This window comes from Cetorhinus maximus, chromosome 9 (assembly GCF_964194155.1).
Source record: "Cetorhinus maximus chromosome 9, sCetMax3.hap1.1, whole genome shotgun sequence".
Taxonomy (NCBI): domain Eukaryota; kingdom Metazoa; phylum Chordata; class Chondrichthyes; order Lamniformes; family Cetorhinidae; genus Cetorhinus; species Cetorhinus maximus.
Window position 1 is genome coordinate 52,776,099 of NC_135887.1, and position 14,781 is coordinate 52,790,879.

The window sequence follows — 14,781 nt, forward strand, 5'->3', positions numbered from 1 at the left end:
ACTGGGCAGGTCATCCAGAGACCCAGGATAATGCTGCAGGGACCCAGGTTCAAATCGCACCACAGCAGAGGGTGGAATTTAAATTCATTACAAGTCTGAAATTAAGATGACCGTGAAACCACTGTTGATTGTTGTAAAAACCCATCTGGTTCACTAATGTCCTTTAGAGAAGGAAGCCTGCTGTTCTTACCTAGTCTGGCCTATATGTGACTCCAGGTCTACAATAGTATGGTTGACTCTTAAATGCCCTCTGAACAAGGATGGGCAATAAATGTTAGCCTAGCCAACGATGCCCGCATCCTGTGAACGAATTTTAAAAAGTTGTGGTCTTACACAACTTGTAAGAGGTTCTATTTAGTTGTAACACACTGTCCACACAAAACAATCTAATTCCTTCTCCATCCTATAAACCTTGATCAGATTATCCTTAAACCTACACTTCTCTCAAGTGTAGAGTCTAGACCTTTGAGCCTAACCTGTGACTAAGACATTTTAAATCATGTTTTTTATCCATCTGCCCCCTCTTTAAATGAGAGATTAGGCTTTAAAGGTCAAAGAACTGATAAAGATTGATCTAATACAGCATTTTAAAGATAAATAAAAATACATTTCTGTTAAAATGCAGAAGATATTTCTTCCTTCCTCTTAATCTTGAAAAGTTTCCTTCATTATCCTTTTGTGCTATTCATTTAGAATTAAGTGAACTTTCTGTTGTAAGGTTCTTTGGTACCTCACGAAAAGGTCTGGAGGCTTGCATAGTTCAACATAAACCATTTATTGTTAACGCACGACTTTATATAACTCTAGCAGCACCGACGCACCCTATCTCTAAGCTGTCCTTGCCCCCAGTTTCATTTTATTCTTCATCTCATCCGACGCCTCAACAAGAAACTTTGTCTCTTTCTTTCAGGTGCAAAGGAACGCAAGCTCCAACAACTCAGCGACACCAACACCCACCCAGGACCCTCCACCCCTGCCCATCCCTCTGTCCTCATTCCGTCTTCCAATCCCAGCCCTGGCCGTGTATTCTCCATACCCCCTGACCTTCCCCCCTCCAACGCTGAACGTTCAGTGCTCAACAAAGGACTCAGTTTCATATCCTTATGCCCTTATCTCAATGAATTTCGGACTCGGCATGATGCTGAACTCTTCTTCCGCCGCCTTCGTCTCGGTGCTCACTTCTTTGGGCAGGGGTCCTCTCCCCGTTCAATGGATCCTTTAACCCGCCTCCAATATTCTCCCTCCACCTGGACCCCTCCCTCTGGATTCTTACCTGCTCTTGATCTTTTCATTGAGAACTGTTGGCGTGACATTAATCGTCTCAATTTCTCTGCTCCTCTCCCCACTCTAACCTGTCTCTTTCTGAACTTGCTGCACTCCGTTCTCTCAGGTCCAACCCTGACATTGTCATCAAACCCACTGACAAGGGTGGTGCTGTTGTCATCTGGCACACTGACCTCTACCTCCCCCTGGACCATGACCCCACCACTGAACATCAAGCCATTGTTTCCAGGACTGTCACTGACCTCATCTCCTCTGGAGATCTTCCCTCCACAGCTTCCAACCTCATAGTCTCCCAACCTCAGACGGCCTGCTTCTACCTCCTACCCAAAATCCACAAACAGGACTCTCCTGGCAGACCGATCATGTCAGCCTGTTCCTGCCCCACGGAACTCATTTCTTGCTATCTTGACTCCATTCTTTCTCCCCTTGTCCAGTCTCTTCCCACCTACATCCGCGATTCCTCTCATGCCCTACATCATATCAACAATTTCCAGTTCCCTGGACCCAACCGCCTTCTCTTCACCATGGACGTCCAATCCCTCTACACCTCCACCCCCCACCAGGATGGTCTGAGGGCTCTCCACTTCTTCCTCGAACAGAGGCCCGAACAATCCCCATCCACCATTACTCTCCTCCATCTGGCTGAACTTGTTCTCTCACTGAACAATTTCTCCTTAAACTCCTCTCACTTCCTCCAAATAAAAGGTGTGGCTATGGGTACCTGCATGGGCCCCAGTTATGCCTGTCTCTTTATGAGGTATGTGGAACATTCCTTGTTCCAGTCCTACTCAGGCCCCTTCCCACAACTCCTTCTCCGGTACATCGATGATTGCTTCGGTGCTGCTTCATGCTCTCGTCTGGACCTGGGAAAATTTATTAATTTTGCTTCCAATTTCCACCCCTCCATCATTTCACATGGTCCACTTCTGACACTTCCCTTCCTTTCCTTTACCTCTCAGTCTCAATTTCTGGTGATAGACTGTCCACCAATATTCATTGCAAGCCTACTGACTCCCACAGCTACCTCGACTACAGCTCCTCACACCCTGCTTCCTGTAAGGACTCCATCCCATTCTCTCAGTTCCTTCGCCTCCGTCGCATCTGTTCTGATGATGCCACTTTCAAAAACAGTTCCTCTGACATGTCTTCCTTCTTCCTTAACTGAGGTTTTCCACCCATGGTGGTTGACAGGGCCCTCAACTGTGTCCGGCCCATCTCTCGCGCATTTGCCCTCACACCTTCCTCTCCCTTCCAGAACCATGATAGGGTCCCCCTTGTCCTCACTTATCACCCCACCAGCCTCCGCATTCAAAGGATCATCCTCCGCCATTTCCACCAACTCCAGCATGATGCCACCACCAAACACATCTTCCCTTCACCCCCCCCTGGCGGCATTCCGCAGGGATCATTCCCTCCAGGACACCCTGGTCCACTCCTCCATCTCAACCCCCTCCCACAACACCTTCCCATGCAACCGCAGAAGGTGCAACACCTGCCCTTTTATTTCCCCCCTCCTCACCGTCCAAGGGCCCAAACACTCCTTTCAAGTGAAGCAGCATTTCACTTGCACTTCCCTCAATTTAGTCTACTGCATTCGCTGCACCCAATGCAGTCTCCTCTCCATTGGAGAGACCAAACGCAGACTGGGTGACCGCTTTGCGGAACACCTTCGGTCTGTTCGCAAGCATGACCCAGGCCTCCCTGTCGCTTGCCATTTCAACACCCCACCCTGCTCTCATGCCCACAAATCCGTCCTTGGCCTGCTGCATTGTTTCAGTGAAGCTCAATGCAAACTGGAGGAACAGCACCTCATCTTCCGACTAGATACTTTACAGTCTTCTGGATTTAATATTGAGTTCAGCAACATGAGATCATGAACTCTCTCCTCCATCTCCACCCCATTTCCAATCCCCCTTTTTCCAATAATTTATAATTTTTTATATATTTTTTTTTTATATATATTTTTCTTTTCCCGCCTATTTCCATTATTTTTAAATGTATTTCCATCCATTGTTTTATCTCTACCTTTTAGCCTATTTCGATCCCTTCCCCCCACCTCATCCCCACTAGGGCTATCTGTCACTTGCTCGTCCTGCTTTCTACCCTTAATGTCATTATTAGCATATTCCTCAGCTAATATCACCACCGTCAACACCCCTTTGTCCTTTTGTCTATGGCATCTTTGGCAATCTCTTCTTTGCCTCCACCTTTCACTGGCCCTCTACCCAGCTCCACCTGTCCCATCCCCCTTCAACCGGCTTATATTCCACCTCATTTCTATATTTCTTAGTTCTGATGAAGAGTCATACGGACTTGAAACGTTAACTGTATTCCTCTCTGCAGATGCTGTCAGACCTGCTGAGTTTTTCCAGGTATTTTTGTTTTTATATACATATCTCTATGGTCTTGTCTAGGTACTATCGTCATGCTGATTTCTCTCAAACTCACCCTCCACAGTCTGTCCTCTGTCTACTGTCATATGATTCTCTACATCATACCACTGCGGGTGGTACTGTTCTCCAGTCCCACATTAACCCTTGCTATGCCGAAAGCCCTTATACTAGTAAAAACTCTGTTTCTCTCTCCACAGATGCTGCCAGACCTGCTGAGTTTTTTCAGCATTTTCTGTTTTTATTTCAGATTTCCAACATCCACAGTATTTTGCTTTTACCCTTATACTACGCTTGCCCTCCCTCAACCTGTTTAATATTAATGTGCACTGCCTGAAATGCTAGACTTTGTGACTAAGGACATTCATTGTTTCGTTCAAAACCTAATTAATGTCAATGAGATTAGTTCCACGAGTGCACGTAGGGTGTTACTGACAGGGTCACTTCTTATGGATGGGTTCAACAGGCTAGATGTAGAGATGAGTTGTGGGGCTGGCCAAAACTAGGGGCTTTATATATAAAATAGCCACTAATAAATACAATGGGGAATTCAGGAGAAACTCTTTACCCAGAGAATGATTAGAATATGGAGCTCACTGCTACATAGAGTGGTCGAGGTGATTAGCGTAAGTGTGATTAAGGGGAAGCTAGATAAACACACAGGGGTGAAAGGAATAGAAGGATACGTCGAGAGGGTGAGATGAAGTAGGGTGGGAGCACAGCTCATCTGGAGAATGAACAACAGCATAGACCAAATGGGCCAAATAGCCTGTTTCTGTGCTGTAACTTCTATGTAATTCTCTGTCAAATAGCAGAAATGCAACTTGAAAATGAGATGTTGAACTACCTGGTAACGAAAGTTCACCATCTTTTCACCACTCAACCAGTTCAGCTGAAACCTGTTTATTGAGGAACATTCAGAAACATTTCCTTGTTTTAACTACCTTGTTAAACTTTGGAACACACTTGTGAATGCTTTTAAAAGTTATCATAAAGTTTTATCACTGAAACATTCTTCCTTTTCCCCAATTGCAATCGAATGGCACTCCCTTGTGTTTCTATGGTAACCGGAAGATTAGCAGAGAGATGATGCTGCAGATTAACAGGCCCAAGTGTTTGATATTCACAAGTTTACGCTGAGCACTGTACACATAACAGGTGCTTCCCGCACGATTTCTTCTCTAATGTAACTTGATTTAAATTACTAGGTAATGCTCACTTAGAAGATTATATGCTGCAGGTTTGATCTCTATCGCTCTGGAACCTGGAATTAAATTGAGTCTGGTATAATGAGATAAAGCCTGTATAAAGGCTGAAAAGGCATTAGTGAGACAGGAGGTGGTGGCATAGCGGTTATATAACTAGACTAGCAATCTAGAGGCCCAGGCTAATGCTCTGGGGACACCGGTTCAAATCCCACCACGTCAGCAGGTGGAATTTAAATTCAGTTAATAAATCAGAAATTGAAAGCTTATCTCAGTAATGGTGACCATGAAACTATCATCAATTGTCATAAAAACCTACCTGGGTCACTGATGCCCTTTAGGGAAGGAAATCTACCATCCTTACCCAGTGTGGGCTACCTGTGACGCAATGTAGCTGTGGGTCTAGAGTCAGCATTGTAAGCCAAGTTCAAGGGCAATTAGGGGTGGGCAGCAAATGTTGGCCTTGCCAGCGATGCCCACATCCCATGAAAAAAAATTTTAAAACCCACAAACGTAGCTCCAAATTTCAGGTGGAGAAGCCACAAATAGCTGGTATTGGAAATGAGAAATTAGTACATTGGGCTGCTGTTCTGAGCTTGAAGTTGGGAGCTACAGGCCTAAGACTGACCTGGAAGTGCTGACCCAAGTGTTAATGTGAGTGTAATAATAACATGTCTATAAACCAACTTGTCAGCCTAAGACTTCAAGAGGCTTTTTAAAACTGTCTTGTGTAAATGCTGAAGAAGTCAGACTGAATGGTACAATATTGGCCTCACAACTTACTTCCAAATAAAACTACTTAAAATGAAGAAAGTTTAAAAAAAGTGTGAGTAAAGCAAGAGGTTGTTTACTGTAAATTCACTGAAGGACAAATTTGCTGAATGAGATTAATGATGGTGTGCGGGTCCCTCTAACACTGGATCTTCTCTTTCCATCTTCAGATGAAGAAGGGAACAAGTACCTGAAGCAAAGACAGCTGAAGTTCTAGGAGCTGGCCTGGGAATCTCACTCCTGGAGTGTCGCATGTATGACTGTCACATGATCCGACACTTAGGGAGTGAACAGCTTGCATTTTCCAGTTTTGTAGCTTTCCCTGAATATAATTGTGCAATAACTGGACATCTGGCTTATGACAGAAATGTGAGTGTCTGTGACAGTAAAACAGTCAACTGGAATGAACTCTAAAAACAGAATGTTGGTAACCTTGAGCATTCCACAGAATGATGTAGTAATTCGTATAGTATTTCCTGATAGCCCTGTGCCTTTCGTCCTTCTTGTGCTTGTTGTGGAATGTAGAACATCTGAGCCCATGAATCTCCCCCCTTCTGTAAGGACAATAACCATATTGAAAAGACACAAATGATCACTCACCAATAGTTACCTTTTGGTCTTTCTCTTGTGGAAACCAGGCTGACATCCTCCTCTGCAATGGTAGGGAAATCACTTTTTACTTCAGTTCCTATTGCAGTTTGCAGTTGGATCCAGGCAAAATAAAATTGTAAGAGTTTTGTGGCGTCAATCTGTCCAAAGCTCTTGACTAGTGGAGTTGTCATTTATGGGTTAACTAGGCCATAAATACCAAAAGCCAGACAAGTCAGATTCTGCTATCACTGAAAACCTGTTGAATAGGATTTACGAAGGACTTCCATAATCCCAATCTAGTCCCTAGGCTTGCTTACTGTCCTGTGTGTATACACGTGTGAGTCTGAAGTACAAAGACAGTAGTAGCAAGTTCAAAAAATGTCAATAACAGCATGGTGTGATTCTCCAAGGAGGTTGATGAAAATTCAAACTCACTGGATGGTTGGGCTTGTGTCATCATTTTACAGCATAAAAAAGGGGTTTCCCTCTGACAATTAGGTTGCGGCACACCCATTTATTATGCATTTAGGATTGGGTCTCAACACCAGGAAGAGCTATCAAGCTATCCAGAAGCATGTTGCTAAGATATTGGAGTTATTGACAGGAGCTCAGAGTGTTTTGGATGGATGATTTCCCATTTCACATTAACAGTACAGCACTGGATCCACTCAAAACCCAGTCTTTACATTCAACAAATGAAAAGGTGCTAAGACGGAGATAATTTCTACAGCCCATTCTGCGGAATTCTCAATCACTAATCTGGACATGAGACTTTTGTGTCAAATTTTAAATCAAAGCTCTCCCTTGGTTAATTATCTAAATGCAGTCCAGTATATATTTTCCTGTCATTTCTGACACACACACACACAACACATACACACCTTTTGTTTCCTATTTTGCCAGGTGAAAAATTCCGGTGGTTTGTTTACTCATAAAATTGCTGTTTTGAGAGGATCCTCCCTCCCCCAGGATGTGTAGAAAAACACTTACAGGACCTCTTACATCATTAGACCAGCACTATTGCCAACTTTTACACTGCAGAATTTTCGACTGTATTAATTAACAGAAGAGAATTGCATGGTTTGTTTTCACTGTAATTGAGATGTCCTGTATTTAAAGGGTTTTTATAATTTTCTCTAAAATGTTACAGACTACAATGTTTTGAATAGGTTGACCAAATATGGATCTCGGAGACTGTTGTTTTTTTTGTTCCTCCGCCATGTAGTCCACAACTCTCTGAATGTGGAACGGGTGTTTGGTTGGGTGTGGGAGAATGGAGCTTGCTTTGCAGTAATCTTTGCTGGACGAAGCAGGGAACAAGGTACATTTTCAGGTTTCTTATTCTCACAATGTGTGTCCAGGAACTTCAAATGGCATTGTAGGAACTGGTCGCTAATCTAATACTTAACAACACAGTTTGGTCATTCCTGCTGCCCTCATATCGGTGCACAATTCAATCTTTTTTCAACTGAACCACATAGAGTTGCTTCATTGAAGTGGGATCAGAGGCTAAAAATCCTGAGAGAGAATTTCCTCTCTTTGCTACTTACAGCAACATTGTAGCGCACCCATAAACAGATTTAGGATCTCCTCATGCACCAAGACAATACCCCAACAGCGTCTAAGCAACAAAGGAAATGCTTTTATACTATTGCCTAGTGTTATACCTGCCTCCTAAAGACACGACTGCACATTTTAGCGACTTTAACTGCTTTTCACTCAAATCTGCAGGATGGGAACAGGAGAGAAATCCTTGTGCAGGTTCACAATATCAGCAAATGTTTCACTCATTTTTTTTTCCGTGTCAGAATTGTTGGGCTGCATTTTCGTGCGCATTTGGAGACAGGCTGGGATATGGGAGAGCCTGGCGATATGGAGTAGAAAGACATTGAGAGGGGAGCCCAGCATCTTCCTGCCACCATGGCGTATTGCCAGTGGTGGGAACCTTGGTGGTGCGACCGCCCATCGGGCAGCCAATTGAGCCACTTAAGTGGCCAATAACGGGCTCCTTCCTGCCCCTGCAGGCATTTTGCCCTTGCCGGGAGGGCCTGCTGCCACTTGGGGAAACGGTCATTTAAACACTGGTGCTCTCCCAGCGAGTTCCAGAGGGGGCCCTCCATGCTGGTTGCTCCAGGGCCCATGGAGGGGCTTCCTGGCTGCAATGACTGCCCCTAGAGCAACATGCCGCTGGTGCTCCACCCTTTGATTGGGCCAGCAGCTATTGGGGTTAGGCTGCCATCCTTAATTGGATGGCAGACCCAGCAATGGCCTCTTAATTGGCTGCTGCCAGCAATATGCTTCCCCAGTTCCTGCTGCTGCTGCCAAAGTGAAGATGCCTCTCGTTTGGGCCCCAGGATATGCAGTAAGCATTATTTTGCCTCTTGTGGCTGATTGTGTAAAGTATATGTGAAGACTTTCCTTGCCCTTTGACCTTGGTTCTCTGGGCCAGTAGATCTTTGTAGAATACACAGCCAATGCTCACAGCTTTGGTGAAAATATTTCTGACTGGGATATACTTGTAAATTGTGTAGACTCAACTGAGCAGCAACTGAGAGGCACTACAAAGCTAATTACAACTGGACACTATTATTCCACCTCCCTGCCTCTGTGTCATACCATTTTCTAGAATTTTTATTTTTAGTATTTCATTCCTGACAAATGTGTGTTGTATTTGTTTTGAAGTTGAGTTCATTTTTTTTTTACATCCTTTCTCTTTCTCATGCCATTACACATGCATTAGACATGTGGATCTTGCCTGATATAGCCGTCTGTGAACTAACAATGACCTCCAGGCTGTGTGCGGGGCAGATTGTTCACTTTCACCTCAGCCCTAAGTGAGTCATAGCCTCTTCCACAAGTGACAGAATGTCCGCAACTTCTCACCTAATCCAATAGGTGCAGGCCATAGACACCGAAGAACATCAAATGAGCTGTAAATTCTAGGGGATTGGTGCTGCTGAAACAACATAAATGCTCATCATATTTTGTTTGCTATTCATACTTCATTTGTTAAAAATCACATTCCAGCACAATGCATCCTAAACACTATGTCAACTTTGTTTTCATAGCCCTCAATGGCTTCATCACCCCTTTCCATCTTGGTAACATTCTTCAGCCCTACAACCTTTCACGGTCCTTGTGTTCCTCCAATTTTGGCATCTTCGGCATCCCCACTTCTTTTGCCTCACCACTGGTGGTCACGACTTCAGCTGCCTAGATCCTAGGTTCAGGAATTCCCTCCTGAAAACTCCCTTCCTCTCTGCCTCTCTCTCCATCTCTCAAACTGTGTCTCCCGCTTTGAAATACTACTTCAAACCTACACTTTGACCAAGCTTTTGGTCACCCACCCTAATCTCTCCTCCTGCGTTTGGTTCAACTTTTGTTTGATAACACGCTTTCCTGTGTTAAAGGCACTTCATAAATGCAAGTTGTTGTTAAGACTGCAATTGTGAATATTAGGATGAAGGAGTTCTTAGGTTCGGCTTTTGTTCCAGTTTAACAAATGGGAGGATCTCCTAGCTTGACATGCATCACTGTCCTGGGCATGCTCAGTGGCACCCCTGTGTTATGGGACCTAGTTTGCCAATCACCTGCAGAAAAGCCTAACTGCTCAGGTGCCATTTTAATTGTTGGGCCAAACCAACAAAGATCATGTGGCTGAGTACGGAGTACACAGCACCTACAATTAAAGCTTTGCTGGAGATATTCCGACAAGGCTTATATCTGTACACTGTGTGTATCGTATAGAACTGTCAATAGATCTCAAAGGGTCACGTTCAAAGGAGATGGTTTACTGGATAGAAGGAGGCAGTATCTGCAATACCAGCTACAGTACAAAAAGAAACTCATCCAAGCCTATCCACTCTGCCTTAATATTGGCATTGCACTGTTAACGCTCATTTTTATCTGTCTTTTGAATTTCCTTTAAATTCTGGCAATTCACAGTCTGCTCTCAGTGTTTACCCTTGGTGGGCTGGTTAGAATAGACTATCTTCAGTGTGATGAAGGCTGAGTGTCATCCCACTGCACTGAATCTGCCAGGACCTACACCACATGGACCGCAGCGGATCCGGAAGGCAGCTCACCACCACCTTCTCTAGGGCAATAAGGTATGGGCAATAAATTCTGGCATAGCCAGTGAAGCCCACATCCTCTAAATGAATTTAAAAAAACCTCCTCTGTGCTCCTTCTGAAGTCTCTGTTTCTGCATATGCGTAAAGGACCATCTTGGGAAATTGGCTGGCTACATGTGAGGGAGCAGACTAGGGTGTTTAATAATGAACAGGTAGTGCAGTGCTTACAGACTGGGCTAATAAACCAAAGAACATGAGTTCAAATCTCACTTTAGTCAGGGCCTAATACCGACCATTGCCTCTTTTCTCTGGACCTGTTCTGGGCAGCTCTTTGTTTGTTAATGACCATGATAAAAATATGCTAGTAAAGGTTTAGATCTTTTCCCCAGTACTATAATATAAAGCCATTTAAAACAAACTGATGCTCACTGTTGACAGTCCTGTTCGCTTAAAAGCTACTTCTGTCAAGATAAATAGACATTGATGTGCATTTGGAAAACTCTTTTTGACCCCTGAGGCAGCCTAGAGTCACTTTGATTTGACAGGATTTTGCCTTGGTGAGGGTAGATGCTTCATGTTCTCCTCGTGGGTGAACAAGATGTGGGAATTCCAAACCAGAGCTGAATTGTGCCTGTATTTTGGGGGAAAAAAGTGTGGCTGAGAATCTTTGTCTCTGCTTCACTGGGAATGCTTGCCCTCGGATCCTGGCACAGCTTCTCATTACCTATCAGACGCACGCTGTTGGATTTTGCCACATAGGCGGGCAGAGGCAGAGGTGGCAGCAATTTCTCGCTAGCGGCCAGCATGCTGGTCTGCTGCCATGTTTCCAACCTCTGGAGGGTCATACCTATCCACCTGCCAGTGGTGGGTAGCCATTAAAGTGCCAAGTAAAGAAACTCTCCACATGCTGTCTGTATTTTTCAGACGGCGGATGTCCCTACCCTCCTGATGTGGCTGCAACCTGTAGCTGGCTCCGTGTGGCAGGGCAGGGGAGCCAGAAGAGCTTCCTGCAAAGCAGCCCAGCTGGATTGCGAGGGCTGTAGCTAGGACTGCAGGCCAACCTGCGGAGGGGGTTATTCCTCCTCAGCCTGGCAGTTGTGCCCACAGTTTACTTTATTGAATGTTCAATTCTTCAGAGGATGTTGAGATGCCCTTGAGGTCCCCTACTTGTCTCAGCAGCACCCACTCAGTTCCTGTGGGACTGCCAAGGCTCCAGAGCTGCTGGCCCTCTGAGTCGGCCTGCAACACTCAGAGCCTGCCTATTGTCCGAGCTTGGGGGCAGCCAATCAGGAGGCTGCGTCCCAGAAGATCACTGAGCTGGTCTCGCTGCCGGCAAGTGAGAGGTCAGGACCCCCATTTGGTCGGGGTCCTGAAGCCAGGGGAAAATCCAGCCTATGGTGTTAAAGGTCAGCCATTTGGATCAAGGATAAATGGAGATGCTAATTCTTGACAGGGGCAAGACAAAATCAAAACTGGGTTAAGTAACACCTTGATTTTAAATTGAGGAATGACGATTGATGACCGATTTAACATGGATGCATAAGGCTGCTCCAATTAATCAAGGGAACAATTTAACTTTAACGTAAGTGACTCTTTTATTATTTCTGCTGCAGGGTATTCTGTGCTTAAACTACTGTAAATAGCTTGAGGAGTGTGGGGACAATAATGAATTTGTTATATTTATTGTACTGTTCCACTTTTGCTAGCTGAATTTTGAAGTGAAGTTTTCTAAACATAACTATGGCAATAAAGTAACAATCCTGGACTTCTCCATCACTCTGTTTTGTTTTTGGCTTCCTTTGTCATTCCTAACTAAGAGTGTTGCAACACCAGGAAAGACCCAAAGCAGAAACAAAGAGCAAGGTAAAGATGAAATGAAGACTTACTGACTCATTGTAAATCTTGCAACTAGACATAGTTTTAAATCTTGCTGATACGCTGAGAAATATAGAGTATTACTTTAAAAGAAACAAACTTGCTCAGAATTTCTTGAAAGAACAATGGCCAGCGAGTTCCAATGACTTCACATCTGTCAGTTTCACCAAAATTTCCTGGGAATTTCATTAGCACACAGGAAAATGCAGAAAAACTGCCGAAAACTAGTGGGACTCAATGCAAACATCGGAGGCCGAGGGAGAACCGGGAAGCGGAGCTATGTTAATGAGGAGCAGAGAGTTTCCAAGGAGATTTTGTAGAATCAGTATAAAAGATGAAGGAGATGTAGGCATCATTCTCGCCCAAATTTCTCCATCTTTTGCCCTGAAAATAATGTTTCAGAAAGTTCCAGACTCTTGACCTGTTAGAAATCTCCAGTCAGTCTCTCCAACATCCACTCGAACCAAACTGAAAGCAGCCCTAACTAGTGCAGCTTCATGGACTGATCTCTCAGGCCTCCCTCGCTCTCAAATTATTCCACTCTAGGCTGTATGATTGTTGTCTGCCTATAGATCCTGGCTCCTTCCCTATACAAGAGTCTCTGCCCACAGCATACACTGATGGCACAAAGACTCAGATGTGCTTGGCAATAAAAGTCACATTCTCCAATTCTCCAGCCCTGAATTCCGGGTTGACATGCAGTGGGATACACACACCCAATGGGTGTTGATGGCTGCTCCCTCCCACCTCATCTTACAACCCCCGCCACCGCCCCCCCCAGCCAACACCCAGCCACCCGATCAATATAAGACCAATATTTGCTGGAATAAAGTTGACTGCTAAAAGAGTGTTCAGATTTTGTCAGCCTGCCAGACAGTTGACCAGCCTGTCAATCCTTCAGATTATTCTGCAATGTCCAAGAAGATATGAAAACAATACCAATAACACCAACCATCTTCAACCAGAAGTGTCAGGTGGATGATTCACCATGGACCTTTCCTAAGGTCCCCACCATTTGAGATGCCAGTCTTCAGCCAATTTGATTCAGTCCACCTACAATTGAGAAATGGCTGAAGGCACTGGATACTGCAAATACTATGGGCCCTGACAACATCCCAACAATCGTACTGAAGACTTGTGCTCCAGAATTAGCCAGGCCCCAAGCCAAGCTGTTTGACTATAGCTACAACACTGGCATCTACACGGCAATGTGGAAAATTGATCAGAGATGTCCTGTCCACAAATCCAACCTGGCCAATTACCGCCCCATCAGCCTCGTCTCAATCACCAGCTGAGTGAAAGAAGGTGTCATCGACAGTGCTATCTAGTTGCACTGACTCAGCAATAACCTGCTCACTGATGCTGTTTGTGTTCCACCAGGGCCACTCAGCTCGACACCATTCACGACAGGCAGTCTGCTTGATTGGCACCCCATCCACCAACTTAAACATTCACACCCTCTGCCACCAATACACAGTGGCAGCAGTGTGCACCATCTATAAGATGCACTGCAGCAACTAGCCAAGGCTCCTTCAACAGCACCTCCCAAACATGCTATCTCTACCATTAGAATGACAAGGGCAGCAGATACATGGGAACACCACCACCTGCAAGTTTCCCTCCAAGCCACTCAGCATCCTGACTTGGAAATATATCACCGTTCCTTCACTGTCGCTGGGCCAAAATCCTGGAACTCCCTCCCTAGCAGCACTGTGGGTGTACCTACACCACATGGACTGCAGCGGTTCAAGAAGGCAGCTCACCACCACCTTCTCAAGGGCAATTAGGGATGGGCAATAAATATTGGCCTAACCAGTGATGCCCACATCCCATGAAACTATTAGAAAAAAATACCAGTGATACTATCTTAATTGAAGTGACAATATAAATACTTTGCGATATCCAGGGAGAATTTTTTAATGTTTCTAGAATATTTAGACTTAAAGTTCCCACTGGGAATTTTAAAAAATACATTCATGGGACATGGGCATCACTGGCAAGCATTGTCCATCCCTTATTGTCCTTGAAATGAGTGGCTTGCTAGGCCATTTCAGAGGGCTATTAAGAGTCAACCACATTGCCGTGGGTCTGGAGTCACACACAGGCCAGACCAGGTAAGGACAGCAGATTTCCTTCCCTAAAGTAAACCAGATGGGTCCTCACAACAATCAACAAGAGTTTCATGGTCACCACTACTGAGACCAGCTTTATATTCCACATTGATTAATTGCTTTAAATTCCACCAGCTGCCATTTGAACTCATGAACCCAGAGTATTAGCCTGGGCCTCTGGATTAATAGTCCAGTGACATTACCACTGCACCACCCTCTCCCCCTTAACCAGTTTCTAGTTGTTGGGATAATTGGGAATCTGCAGTGCCCTGGTGCTGGACACGAGGCCTTTTGACAGAGCAGCCGGCTTGGGGGTGGGGGTGGGGAGGGAAGCAGGGGGGGGGGCGCCACACAGCCATACAAGAATGTGCAAGAGCCAACACCAACAAAATATTAGGATTAATACTGGTAAGAAGATGGATATAGAGACAGTTTTCAATAGTAAATTGAAATGGGGTCCTTAAGGGATTCTCTTAAAGAG

At 44.8% G+C, this 14,781-nt stretch overlaps 1 protein-coding gene across 1 annotated transcript in view; it reads left to right on the forward strand.

Annotated features, from left to right (window-relative positions):
- The window catches only part of atp2a3 (ATPase sarcoplasmic/endoplasmic reticulum Ca2+ transporting 3), a 251,460-nt gene extending 239,370 nt beyond the window's left edge, over nucleotides 1-12,090 (forward strand). Inside the window, exon 21 of the mRNA XM_078548727.1 lies at nucleotides 5,821-12,090. Coding sequence (XP_078404853.1) covers nucleotides 5,821-5,867 — 47 coding nt within the window. The 3' untranslated portion in view covers nucleotides 5,868-12,090. The remainder of the gene's footprint in view (nucleotides 1-5,820) is intronic.
- The last annotated feature ends 2,691 nt before the right edge of the window (nucleotides 12,091-14,781 follow it).